This window comes from Camarhynchus parvulus, chromosome 18 (genome assembly GCF_901933205.1).
Source record: "Camarhynchus parvulus chromosome 18, STF_HiC, whole genome shotgun sequence".
Lineage (NCBI taxonomy): Eukaryota > Metazoa > Chordata > Aves > Passeriformes > Thraupidae > Camarhynchus > Camarhynchus parvulus.
In genome coordinates this window covers 3,638,730-3,653,255 of record NC_044588.1, presented here as the reverse complement: position 1 = coordinate 3,653,255, position 14,526 = coordinate 3,638,730, and the positions used below count along the sequence as shown (strand labels likewise).

Sequence of the window (14,526 nt, the reverse complement as noted above, 5' to 3'; positions counted from 1 at the left end):
TAGCAACCCCCTTGCTTGATAATGGTCATTTCCAGGGGATTAGCTGCACCTCAGAGCAGCAAGGAAGGAATTTCCATGGTGGAAAATATGCGGGGAGCCCACGTGCCGGGGGAGGCAGAGGGTGATGCCGGGCAGTGGCAAGCAGCAGCTCCAGCTCCCAGGCACAGAGCCCGGCCTGAGGAGCACAAACACCGGGGGCCACCTGGGTATTCCTGCCTCAGGTTGGAGCTCCCAGGCTGGAGCTTCTCAGCTTTTATTCCTCCAGCGGCTGCTTTTGCTTTCAGGTAAAATGGGCTGTTAATGTGAATGATAACATTATCATGTTAATTATATATTTATGAATTATATAAATTATATAATATATAATGATATATTATATATATTATAATATATATAATATAATATAATATACTATAATATAATATACTATAATATAATATAATATAATATAATATAATATAATATAATATAATATAATATAATATAATATAATATAATATAATATAATATAATATAATATAATATAATATATATATATATATAATATATAAAATATATAATATAAATAATATATACTATATAATAGATTATATAATATATAATATTATATATATAAATTATATGTTAAAATATATAAATTACAATGTTAATTATATAAAAATAATATATATTTATATATTTATAAATATTTATTTATAAACAATATATTTATATATTACATGTAAATACAAATATTATATATATATAAATTATGTTAAAATATATAAATTATAATGTTAATTATATAAAAATAATATATATGTATATATTAAAATATATATTTATATATTTATAAATATTTATTTATAAATAATATATTTATATATTACATGTAAATACAAATATTATATATATATAAAATATATGTTAAAATATATAAATTATAATGTTAATTATATACAAATAATATATATATTTATATATTCAAATATATATTTATATATTTATAAATATTTATTTATAAATGATATATTTATATATTACATGTAAATACAAATATTATATATATATAAAATATATGTTAAAATATATAAATTATAATGTTAATTATATAAAAATAATATATATTTTTATATATTCAAATATATATTTATATATTTATAAATATTTATTTATAAATGATATATTTATATATTACATGTAAATACAAATATTATATATATATAAATTATGTTAAAATATATAAATTATAATGTTAATTATATAAAAATAATATATATGTATATATTAAAATATATATTTATATATTTATAAATATTTATTTATAAATAATATATTTATATATTACATGTAAATACAAATATTATATATATATAAAATATATGTTAAAATATATAAATTATAATGTTAATTATATACAAATAATATATATATTTATATATTCAAATATATATTTATATATTTATAAATATTTTATTTATAAATGATATATTTATATATTACATGTAAATACAAATATTATATATATATAAAATATATGTTAAAATATATAAATTATAATGTTAATTATATAAAAATAATATATATTTTTATATATTCAAATATATATTTATATATTTATAAATATTTATTTATAAATAATATATTTATATATTACATGTAAATACAAATATTATATATATATAAATTATATGTTAAAATATATAAATTATAATGTTAATTATATACAAATAATATATATTTTATATATTCAAATATATATTTATATATTTATAAATATTTATTTATAAATGATATATTTATATATTACATGTAAATACAAATATTATATATATATAAAATATATGTTAAAATATATAAATTATAATGTTAATTATATACAAATAATATATATATTTATATATTAAAAGATATATTTATATATTTATAAATAATATATTTATATATTACATGTAAATACAAATATTATATATATAAATTATATGTTAAAATATATAAATTACAATGTTAATTATATACAAATAATATATATGTTTATATATTTAAATATCTATTTATATATTTATAAATATTTATTTATAAATAATATATTTATATATTACATGTAAATACAAATATTATATATATATAAAATATATGTTAAAATATATAAATTATAATGTTAATTATATACAAATAATATATATTTTATATTCAAATATATATGTATATATTTATAAATAATATATTTATATATTATATATAAATATAAATATTTTATATTTATATATAAATTGTAATGTTAAAATATATAAATTATAATGTCAATTATATATTGATAATACATATTTTATATATTTAAATGTATATTTATATATCTATAAATATATATTTATAAATAATATATATTTATATAAAGTTTATCTATAAATATAAATATTTTATATTTATATAGATATAAATTATATGTTAAAATATATAAATTATAATGTTAATTGTAATTTTCTGTCCTTTCTAGGGGGTTGAAGCGAAGCAATCCCACAAGCAGCCAGCCCAGGATGGTCTCTGGTCCCAGAGGTCTCTCACTCTTACCTCCTCACCAATTGAGATGCAGGCTTTGGAGTCCAGATCTCTGGGTGGTCTGCACAAAGAAAAAAAAGGGAAAATATGTGAAATATTCCTGACAAAGATCAATTTTCCCTCAGTGACTAAATCCAGCCCCCAAGCCATGCCCTCACACCTTCCCTGCAGGACCCTGCAGGATCCTTTTTGGGGTGTTGATCCTGGCTCTGCAGGATCAACAGATCCACAAAATCACCCCCCCAAAAAAAGGGGGAAAAAAGCGCCTGGAATCTGGAATTGGCATTTCTCACACCCAGCCTGCCCCTGCAGGATCCCACAGGGATTCACTGTGAAACCAAGGCAAGCACCAAATCCCTGCCAGCCTGTAGGAAAAGTGGATTAAACGGGCAGGAGCATCCAGAGCTGCTGTAAACCCTCACCTCAGTCACAGAGCACAGGCTGACAGGCTGCAAACACTCGAACCACAGAAGCACAGAAAGCCAAGCAGGCTGGGGATGCACAAAGGGCCCTAAAACCAGAGGCATTCTGGCTGAGCAGGGAAGAGGATGAGTTTCATGCCTGGACCAAATGCCTGCTGCCCAAACCGGTGCCAAAGTGCCACACCAGTAAAAACTAGGGGTTCATTCTGGTTTTTAACTTTTTCTTTTTTTAACTTTTTCTTCTGCTCTTTATCTTTTTCTCTTTTACTGCCCCATCCAGCAGCACACAAGACTGATGGGGCTGAGACCTCCTGGGAAATGCAAGGGCTGAGAAACTATCACAGAACCCCAGGATGGTTTGGGTTGGAAGGGACCTTAAATATCATTTAATTCCACTGCCTGCCATGGGTAGGGACAACTTCCACTATCCCAGGGTGCTCCAAGTTCCATCCAAGTGCCAGCCAAGGCTGGAGGGCAGCTGGGCTTCGTGGTTTGCTTTTCATTCTGCCCCAGTGCTTGCAGACTTACGTGGAGCTTGTCTGCGGTTGCTCAAATGCTTCTTTAGGAATTTTCAGCCCAGGGTTTCTCTTCTTGCCTGTAAAACAAGAAAGAGGCAGAGTTCAAGAAAGGCACTTTTTGGTGGTTGTTGTTGTTTGGGATGATTTGTTTGGGGTTAATTTGCAAAACACAGCTTGTCTATATTTGTTGAGCTCATTTAACAGAAGTGCCCAGCCAGGCTGGTGGGGCACACTCAGGGCACAGAGTTCAAACATAAAGTGCCTTTGTTCAGCAGGGGTTCATTAAAACCTGCGAGCTCTGCCTGCCAACTTGCTCCAGAAAACGGGCAAGAGCTCTGGCAAAGGCAGGCCAGGAGAACATGCAAAGGGAAAGGTATTTCTCCTCCTACCCACGCAGGAACCCTTCAAACACTTCTGAGATTTAAAACCATTCCAGATACAGAACTTCAAACCCTGGCAGGATGAAGCATCTTCTGAAAATTGCATCTGAAAGCGCAGACTGTGATTCTGTTTAACTGCACCTTTCATCTCCTGGTCACTACACTTATGCAAACCCAGCAAAAATAAAGCAGAATTCAAGTCTGGAGGCTTCAAAGCCATTTGTTTGTATTCACACTGACCAGCCAAGCTTGGCTGAGCTGGATGCAGCTCAAGCTCTGAGGCAGCTCAGCTGCAGCTCTCCTGGAAAGGGCTCCAGAGCAGCAGCCACGAGAGCCAGGCAGAGCAGAGGAACACAAGAAGCTTTTTGTGACTGCACAGATGCAGCCCCTGGGAGAAAACAACCTGGAAACATCACCCCTGGCACCAAACCCCAAGGGAAACATCTGCCTGCTTGGCTGGGTAATCAAATCCCCCCAAAAAGGCACAAGAATCTAACTGAGGCATTCAGCATTTTTCATCTAACCATTTCTATTAATTAATTTTTTTTTTAAGCAGGAGTTTTACTCTCTGTTTCCAACCATCTCTCTCAAACTTCACCAATAATTTGGTCCATCCTCCCCCCCACCAAAAAAGGCACAATTTAATTGAGGTATTCAGCATTATTAATCTAACAATTTCTATTAATTACTCTTTTTTTTGTAATGCAGGAGTTTTACTCTCTGTTCCCAACTCTCTCTCTCAAACTCCACCTATAATTTGGTCCATCCCCCCAAAAAAGGCATAAGAATCTAATTGAGTTATTCAGCATTTTTAATCTAATAATTTCTATTAATTACATTTTTTTAAGCAGGAGTTTTACTCTCTGTTTCCAACCATCTCTCTCAAACCTCACCAATAATTTGGTCCACCCCCCCCCAAAAAAAGGCACAAGAATCTAACTGAGGCATTCAGCATTATTAATCTAATAATTTTTATTAATTAATCTTTTTTTAAGCAGGAGTTTTACTCTCTGTTCCCAACTCTCTCTCTCAAACCTCACCAATAATTTGGTCCATCCCCCCACAAAAAAAGGCACAAGAATCTAACTGAGGCATTCAGCATTATTAATCTAATAATTTTTATTAATTAATCTTTTTTTAAGCAGGAGTTTTACTCTCTGTTCCCAACTCTCTCTCTCAAACCTCACCAATAATTTGGTCCATCCCCCCTCAAAAAGGCATAAGAATCTAATTGAGTTATTCAGCATTTTTAATCTAATAATTTCTATTAATTACATTTTTTTTTAAGCAGGAGTTTTACTCTTAAACTTCACCAATAATTTGGTCCATCCCCCCCCAAAAAGGCACAATTTAATTGAGGCATTCAGCATTATTAATCTAACAATTTCTATTAATTACTCTTTCTGTTACCAACCCTCTCTTAAACTTCACCAATAATTCAGTCCATCCCCCCCCAAAAAAGGCACAATTTAATTGAGGCATTCAGCATTTTTAATCTAACAATTTATATTAATTAATTTTTTTTAAGCAGGATTTTCACTCTCTGTTCCCAACCCTCTCTCCCAAACTTCACCTCTACACGTCTGAATTTGTTTTTCCTTTTGACACATCAATAGATGCCTGGTGCATCCCAGTGCCAGAGGGGTGCTGGATCAAAGGGCAGCACCCAGGATGGAAAATGACCTGTAGGAATCAATTAATCAATTCAGATTAGCAATTTTTTTTTTTTTAGGGTTTTGGTTTTTGGGTTGTTTTGTTGCTGTTGTTGGGGATTTTTTGTTTCGTTTTTGTTTGGGGGTTTTTTAAAGAGTTTTTTTTTGTTTGGGTTTGAGGTTTTGGCGTTTTTTTTTTTTTCATTTTTAGTGGATTTTTTGTGGTTTTTTTCAGTATTTTTTTCTTTCATCTGCTTCAAAAGATGGGATCGTGCTCTCTCCTTTTGACAAAGTAATTCCAGGATGGGGCAGGCTGCAAGAACCCAGCTGACATTTATTGGAAACCCCTGTGCACACTCACTGCTGGGATTAGAAATCAACAGAGCTGTGAATGCACAGAGGGAAAAAATGGGGAAAAAACCCCAATTCTCTGCTCCCAGGAGCTCCCAAGCTCACACAGGAAAAGCAAAATAAAACAGCAAGGTCATGGACAGCACAAAGAACAGCTCTGAGTTTTCCCAAAAAGTAAAAGCTGGTGTGGAAGGAAGCAAAAATTACTCTAAAAAACAGCAAATTTTTATTCTGTTGAGTTTTCCATTCAGGACAAGTGGGACTCTTTGGATGGGACTCTTTGGGTGGAAAATTTGGGATTTTTTTGCCCTTCCTAGTTCTGGTGGGGTTTTGGGTTCTGCTCATCGTGGGCTTCACCACCTTCACCTACACAGTCAAGGACGTGCTGAGGAGCATTATCCAGAAATGAAATCCTGCAAAGACCAAATTTTAGTGGGGTCTTGGAGTGATTTGGGCTCTTTGGGGGGGAATCTTGGGGTTTGGCCCTTCCTGGGTCATGGTGGGGCTCAGGGAACCATTTTGGTTTGTAGAGTTCTCCTCCATCGGTGGCTTGAACATTGAAGATCTTCAGCAAATTTTCATTCTGTTGAGTTTTCAATTCAGGATGAGTGGGACTCTTTGGAATGGGACTCTTTGGAGTGGAACTCTTTGGAATGGAAACTTTGGGATTTTTTTCCCTTCTTTGGTTGTGTTGGAATTTTGGGTTGGGGAGTCAAAGCATTGCTGGGGAGCCACGTTGATTTGTAGAGTTCTCTGGTGTGCTGGGTGCTCCAGATTCCCTCTCCTGCCCAAGCAGTGCCAGGTGCACCTCAGATCTGTGGGATGTTCCATGGCAGAGCTGTTCTGGATGCTGGCATGTTGTCCAAATTAAGGAATCTCAAAAATACAGGGCTGGCAGTGCAGGAAAACAAAATCCCTGCAAACAAATTCCCTGCTCCTCTGGCATTCCCCAAGCTGCCACCTCCCTGCATCCTCAAGGAAACGAGACAGGCACAGGAAAAACATCTTCAAACTGATTTTGCACGCGGAAAAGAAGACACAAAAATCCACCAAACCGCCTGTGGAGGAACTAACTGCTCCTTTTAGGGCTGAACTGTCCCTGTGAACACTCAGCAGCTCCTCCTGGCAAACCACAAGGATTCACTCTGGCACGGCCGAAATCAAACAAGAAACAGGCACAAATTTGCTCTGTTATTCCCTTTTTTCCATTTATCCTTCAATGCTCTGCTTGCACCACCCCATGTGCTGTCCCCAGGCTCAGGAACCTGCTGCGGGAGGGAGAAAATGAACCGACTGGAAATTTTGATTTGAGCTGGACCCAGAACAGGTTGTGCAGTGTTGAACCTTATCTTGGTTCACGAGCGGTGTCAGCAGAACCAGGGAGCAAAAAGCCAAACCCAAATAAACACTAAAAGCCTCTCCTCCTAGGGAAATAAAATCTGCATTTTGGGGAGTTTATTTTCCTCGTCTCTTCTTCACGGAACACAATATTTTGAAACTTTGCCATTTTTTTGAAGCACAATCTGTCCGTGCCTTGGAGCTGCCAAGGCACAGGCAGAATTTAACATTCTTTGGGGTTTTCTTTTCAAGAAAGCAGAAAGCAACAACAGCAGCTTGAATAAGACATGGATTCCATGATGGCACCAGGAGGAGGGAGGGGAAATGGGAATTGCCACGGCCAGGACTTGCACCTGCAGCAGCCAGAGGTGTGTGGATGGTGGGGGCTGTGCTGATTTTATGGTTATTTAATGAATCCTGGGCTGAAATCAGGCGATTTCATGGCTTTTAACTGGATCAGGCCAAATTTCTGAGCTCCTTTTGTTCCAACATGCAAAGCACTCGTCTCTCCAAGCCTCTGGGGCCGAGGTCTGCGAGTGGTTTGCAGGAAGCACCAGCAATCCTGAGCATGGCGCTGCTTTAAACCCAAAACAAGCAGCAGAACCACCCCAGCAGCAACCTGGATCCCCCTTCACTCCAGAATTCAACATCCAGCTCACACCGCTGACTTTCTCCCCCAACACAAACACACTTAAAAGGCTTTTCTTTTAAAAGGAAAAGAATATTTGGAAGTCTGAAGATCAGTTCTGTTCAATAGGAAGTGCCAAGCAAGCGTCTCTCTGTCAAAATAAAATCCCCCAGTTTGCCAGAGCAGACTCGGCTTGGGGAGCATTAAAATCATCTGCACAGGAGCTCCAAATGTGGGGGCAGCTTAATAACACACAAAATGGGATGGTACCTGCTCCATGCACCAGAAAACCAGTATTTTCCAGAGTGTTTTTGTGAATCATGACTATTTTTAGCTTTGTTTCCTGGACAAAACCACCGTGTGTGTTTATCTGCCGGTCTGCGCTGCCTGCGGCCCCTCTCAGCCCCATCTGACGCAGAAACTGAGCTTTTGGAGATTGCAAATCTGGGAAAAGCAGGTGATTCAATAACAGAGTCAGGGACTGGAAGACAAAACCCACCCGTGGCAGGCACCAGGCATCCACACAGATTGTTGCTTCAAACACCACATACCAGCATGGGGCTGCAGCCTGGGGCACATCCCAGCAGTGCAGGGGGATTTTCCTGCAATCCCTGGGGATGTGCAATAAGGAAAGCCCCAGTGAACCACCACGCACAGCTCCAAGCCTAAATGTGGCTCCTTCTGCAGAAGGTTCTGCTGGTGGCTCAGCAGATGGGATGGTGCATCTGCTCCCCAGCAGCCAAGAAATAATGAATTTTCTGTGTAAACAACCCCTGGAGCTTTGGTGGTCCCTGAGCCTTCGAGCTAAAGCTCATTTGAGAGCTCTCCCTGCAATCTGGCACATGGAGACATCCACAAGCACTTGACTCAAAAGCCAAGTTTGAAGAATAATTGAGGGACAAAAAACCAAGCCGGGTTTGGAGCGATGCTGAGAGACATCTCCAGAATCCAGTTTTGATAAACAAAACTTCCAGGGTATCTGTGACAGTAAGCAGAAGCTTAAATCTACTTTCTTTTAGCAAAAAAAAAAAAAAACTCACAGTAAATACTGAACTGGAGCTGAAGAAGGTGCCACCTTTACAAAGCAAGTTTCCTGAAAATCCTTTCCTGCAAGTTCCATCTCAGGATGAGAGGAAACAACCTCAAGTTGTGCCTGGGGAGGTTCAGATGCGAAATCAGGAGGAATTTCTTCTCCAGAAGAGTGTCCAGGGCAGTGGTGGCATCACCATCCCTGAACAGAGGTGGCACCTGGGGACGTGGTTTAGTGGTGGCCTTGCAAGTGCTGGGTTAACGTTGGATTTAATGAGCTTTTCCACCCCTGATGATTCCCTGATTTTGGGGTTAATATTTGGATTCAATGAGCTTGGAGAGCTTTTCCACCCCTGATGATTCCCTGATTTTGGGGTTAATATTTGGATTCAATGAGCTTGGAGAGCTTTTCCACCATTCATGATTCCCTGATTTTGGGGTTAATATTTGGATTCAATGAGCTTGGAGAGCTTTTCCACCCTCAATGATTCCCTGATTTTGGGGTTATTGTTTGGATTCAATGAGCTTGGAGAGCTTTTCCACCACTCATGATTCCCTGATTTTGGGGTTCTGATGCCAGCACTTGGCTGCAGCATCCCTGGAAGCTCCTGTGCCCCACAACTGACCCCGACTGCTCCTGCAGGGCCCAACCAACCCCAAGAATCAAACCAAGCCTGAGAGCAAAACTGGGGCAGGAAAAAGAAACCCTGAATGAAATGAAAACTCAACGAAAACCCATCGAACACTTCCCTGTGAAGGTCTCAAAGCCAATTCCTGAGGGAGGGGAGGAAAGCACATTTCCAAGGGGCTCCTTAACCTCTTCCCACTGACAGAGCACAGGGATGGATGCTCAACCCCCCTCAATTAAACAGCAATATTTAATTGAAAAAGGAAACTTCAGCATTTCACAGTGAAGAGGGAATAACAAAGAAAGGGAAGACAGAGGAATTTGCTGCCCACATGGGCAGCAGAAAATAACAGAAAATAAACTTTGACTTCTGAAGGAAAATCCCAGTCTCCAGACTTTTCACTGCAGTCAAAAACTTTTTATGACACAATCCAAAATAAATGGTTCCTTGCCACAAAAAGTTCCTATTTCCTTCAAAGGATATTAACTAGTTCTGTCTTCACCACAATTTATTATTAAAAATGTGTTCAATAGCCATGTAGCAACATTTCCTTTCAAACAACACTCTTAGGCTTATAACTTGCTGGTAAAATTTCACAGGCAGGAAATGCCTCTTTCTCCCATTTTTTAGGAGATAAAAGTGGCTCATTTACAATTCCTGTCTCTCTTAAGGATTTTTTGTGTGATTGCTTGGAAGGTTTTGAAAGCTAAATGATCTGGTTTTCCCCTATCAGCTGAAGTCTCTGTGTGAGCAAACTCCCACCTCAAAAATGAGGGCAAACTGGGAATGTTTGGTGGGTTTCCATGCAAGAAAAGTGAATTTTGGCTGCTCCCAAGGCTCCACAACCAAAGTCTGGCCTGATCCTGACGTGCCACTTTGCAGAGGGACAGGACCCACGGCTTAGGCGCAAACTCCCAGCCCAGATGGTTCTGACAAACCCAAGGAATTAAGATTATTTCTTCTGTGTCCCAGCCACCCTGGAGATGCTGAGCAGGAGAAGTTCCTCATGCAAAGCCTTGGTGTGCAAGTGCAAAGGGTTTCTTTTATGCACAGCTCTGCTCCAGCCCACATTTCACCAACAACGGGGGGGTTGGTGCTGCCAAAGAGAACTTTAAGCCTTCCAGGACACCTGGAAACACCAAAATCTCTGAGAAATTCCTGGACACAAACACTGAGATATCTCAAAGCAGCACCCAGGGCAGAGCAGGGTCACCTGGAGCAACTGCTGCTGTAGATGTAGCAACCTCGTGTTTAAAAATATTTTGACAAAATGACCAAATTAGTGAAAAAAATATTTTTAACAAGTATTACAAATCATCCCAGGGGTTCATTATTTATATTTGTGAATTCTTATGGCTGTTACAGACCATCCTGGCACAGTCTGAGGGCTGGGGGTGTCCTGTCACCTGCCCCAGCTCGTCACCACTGCCCAGTGCTCAAGGTTTGAAGCCTTTCATCCTGCCCAGGTCTCTCCTCCAGGGAATTAAATTCTTCCCCCACACGTGGGGACACGCCAGGCCAGTGTGAGAGGAGCACTCCTGGTGTCCCCAGGGCCAGACCCTGCCCACTCCAGACTAAACAAGGGCCATGAGCACAGCTGTGAGCTGAAAAATGGAAATACACAGAGACAACCAAGTCTCTTCTCAATGAGTGGGCCTGAGGAGAAGCCCTGCTGCTGGAGCTGTACCAGGACTCCTTCTGGCTGCACTCCAGCTGAAATGGAAACCCAGCCCTCAGAGAGAACAAAAAAGGGGGTACATTCCTCAAGCAGCCACTTCTGTGGGTTTTGTAGCACAAAATGCCACATGCCCACGCGTCCCCCTCCATGTGGCATCTCCACGGTGGTTCCTGCACCACCACCTTCCTCCCACGGGCTCCAAATGGGTAAAAACCCTCTGAAATCTGCCCTTTGTGGAACCAGGCAATGGATTTTGGATTTAAATGCCCGTGGGATGGAGCTGCAGGCGACAATGGCTCGGTGACCATGGTGGGGAGGCACAAGGGAAGTTCTCTCACCACTTCTGCCCCCGTGGTTCGGTTGTGTGCCTTGGCAACATTCTGGTAAAGGTGCCTAGATGCCCTTTGTGCCAGGGACAGGCTGGATGAGTGGCTGAGCTGTGCCCACCATCCAGTTTGTAAATGCAGAGTTTTAGCCAAGCCCTAATTTCTGGAGAAAACCAAAAGCCAGGTGTTCATGTAAACACCAACGATACAGAAAAGCGGGTCTGAAAATCTGGTTTAGGACCCCTCATTAAGCCACAAAACGAATTTAATATGCAAGAGATGTTTAAAAGCTGTAGAAGTTTCAACCAAAAGCCAAGGGATGGGATGAGGTGGATTTGTGCTTTATTTTTCTCCTTGAAACCTGAGGGAGCCGCTGTTCCTTTGCCCTGCCAGGAAGCGGCCCAGTGCCACTGGCTGCTCCTCCATCACTGCAGCTGGGTGTGCTGGAAGCAAATGGAGATGCCCCAGGGATGGTGGGGCAGGACAGGGACATTCCCCACACCTCCTTCATCCGTGTCTTGCCTCGTGGCTGTTTGCAACAACTCCTTGGAAACTGCAAACTTGACATGTGTTTCCTTAACACCATTGCTGGGCTGCTGGGGAATGGAGCTGAGCCTGCCACGGTCCTGGGGCTGAGGTGGCTCCCAGCTCCAGCCTCTCCTCTGGATGCCATGGAGCTGCTGGCACAGCTGCTGGCACATCCAGCTCTGAGCACACTGCAACTCACACCCCAATGTCGGAATTAAAGCATTATTTATTTTCCTTTCTGTCTTCAGGAGTCGTATTTTGGGTCATGCAGCAGGAAAGGCAAGGGCATTTACACGGCTGTGGTGAATTTTTGCAATGTGCACCAGAAGGAGAGCACCGCAGGAAATCCTGAAACCCTGGCACACCACAGCAGCAGAGGATGCTGCACTGGCATCCCAGCTTAATTCCTGGCATGGCACAGCCTGGCATGGCCTGGGCACCAGCTGATCCCAAACTCCCCACGACACCGTCAGCACCCGCAGGCAATGGTGGGGATGCAAGTCACTGTCCTGTCCTGAGGGTGGCCATGGCCAGCACCTGGTGTGCCTCAGCACCCAGATGTGGCCCAGCACCCAGATGTGCCTCAGCACCCAGATGTGCCCCAGCACCCAGATGTGCCCCAGCACCCATCCCTGTCCCCAGCACCCATCCCTGTCCCAGCACCCACCTCTGTCCCAGCACCCATCCATGTCCCAGTATCCATCCATGTCCCTAACACCCAGATGTGCCCCAGCACCCACTCCTGCCTCAGCAACCAGATGTTCCCCAGCACCCATCCATGTCCCCAACATCCAGATGTGTCTCAGCACCCATCCCTGTCCCAGCACCCATCCCTGTCCCTAACGCCCAGATGTGCCCCAGCACCCCCAGATTGGGTTCCCCAGCACCCATTCATGTCCCCAACATCCAGATGTGCCCCAGCAACCAGATGTGTCCTAGCACCCATCCCTGTCCCAGCACCCATCCCTGTCCCTAACGCCCAGATGTGTCCCAGCACCCAGATGTGTCCCAGCACCCAGATGTGCCCCAGCAGCCATCCCTGCCCCAGCTCCACGCCTTGCCCCAGGCTCTCTCCATCACAGGGCTGCACTCACAGGGCTGCACTCCCTGCTCTGACTCAGCCCCACAAGCTGTAATAAACTCAGGGCAGGAGAGGCTCCAAACCAAAGTAGCAGGGCTGTGCAGGGAGAGCAGGGAGAGGTGAGGTGCACCTGCTGAACTGGGGCAGCCCTGAGCAAAGCCAGGGTTATTTGTGTCCCTGCTGAGGCACCCACACTGCCCAGACAAAGATCTGCAGCTCTGCTGCCAGGTAAAATCACAAGGGCAGGGCTTGGTGCCTGCCTCAGCCCGGCCTCCAGCAGGAGAAGCTCTGAACAGCAGCAGAAGAAAACGCTGGAACAGGCAGGGCAATAAGGACTCCAGCAGACTCAATCTGTGGCTCCTGCGGTGCAGACATGGACAGAAATGTCACCAAACTCTGCAAATATCAGGAGCTATTTGCCTGCCTTTCAGCAAGCTCTGTATTTCAGTAATTCAATTTTGGAGGTAATTTCCTGACTGGGGCTAATCTCTCTTACTCTGCCCATTTTCCTCTCAGCACACCCTGCAAAAGGGCTGCAGGCTGCTGGGCTACTCGTGACAATACTGAAACCAGAGGATGCCATTTCTTCTTGTTTATCTGCACCTTTTGGTTACCAGAGTCTGTCTGTCCCCCTGATAAGAGTGCATTTCCAAATCTCAGAGGAGTTCAGACCTGCTGAGTGCAAAGATGGAGATCAGAGCTGGGATCCTGTGCAAGACATGCCCTGGAGGGGGCTGCAGGGACCCTGGGGAGGGGACAGCTGATACAGCTTTGGGGGAACTCTGGAACCCCACCAAACAGACTGCAGGGAGCTCTGGGATAATCACAGGCTGGAGCAGCCATCCAGCAGGTTTTGTGGGACACAGCACCCAGGGCCAGTGTGCAGATGAAGGCTGCTGGAGATGATCCTACAGCTCGGGGTGTTTAGGATCCTCTGTGTCCTGGGGAAGTCACTGACACGTCACTGAGCTGCTTCATGGGCTCCCACACTGGCCTGGACATCCCAGCACCGTGGATTGCACTTCCCAGCTGGGCTCTGCCCCATTTCCTCTACCCCATTCCAGTGCAGGAAAACCAACAGGAGAGGAAACCCTCAGTGCCCATTTCCACACTCAGAGATCAGCAGAGAGCAGCCACATGATGCTAATGGTGAGGTGACAACAAACAGCTTTGCCAGACAATGTCCCTTTCCAATTGATGTCCCTTCCCAGTGAATGTCCCTTCCTAGTTACTGTCCCTCTCCAGTCACTGTCCCTTTCCAGTTAATGTCCCTCCCCAGTGAATGTCCCTTCCCAGTGAATGTCCCTCCCCAGTGAATGTCCCTTTCCAGTTAATGTCCCTTTCCAGTTAATGTCCCTCCCTAGACAATGACCCTCCCGAGTCACTGTCCCTCCCGAGTCACTGTCCCCTCCCAGCCCAGTCACTTCC

The 14,526-nt window shown here is 41.9% G+C and overlaps 1 protein-coding gene across 1 annotated transcript in view; it reads right to left on the bottom strand.

Moving 5' to 3' along the window:
* The window catches only part of MAP2K6 (mitogen-activated protein kinase kinase 6), a 62,256-nt gene that overhangs the window by 31,155 nt on the left and 16,575 nt on the right, over nucleotides 1-14,526 (bottom strand). The window contains exons 2-3 of the mRNA XM_030961881.1: nucleotides 3,489-3,555; nucleotides 2,551-2,599 (exon numbers count right to left, since the gene is read on the bottom strand). Coding sequence (XP_030817741.1) covers nucleotides 2,551-2,599; nucleotides 3,489-3,555 — 116 coding nt within the window. The remainder of the gene's footprint in view (nucleotides 1-2,550; nucleotides 2,600-3,488; nucleotides 3,556-14,526) is intronic.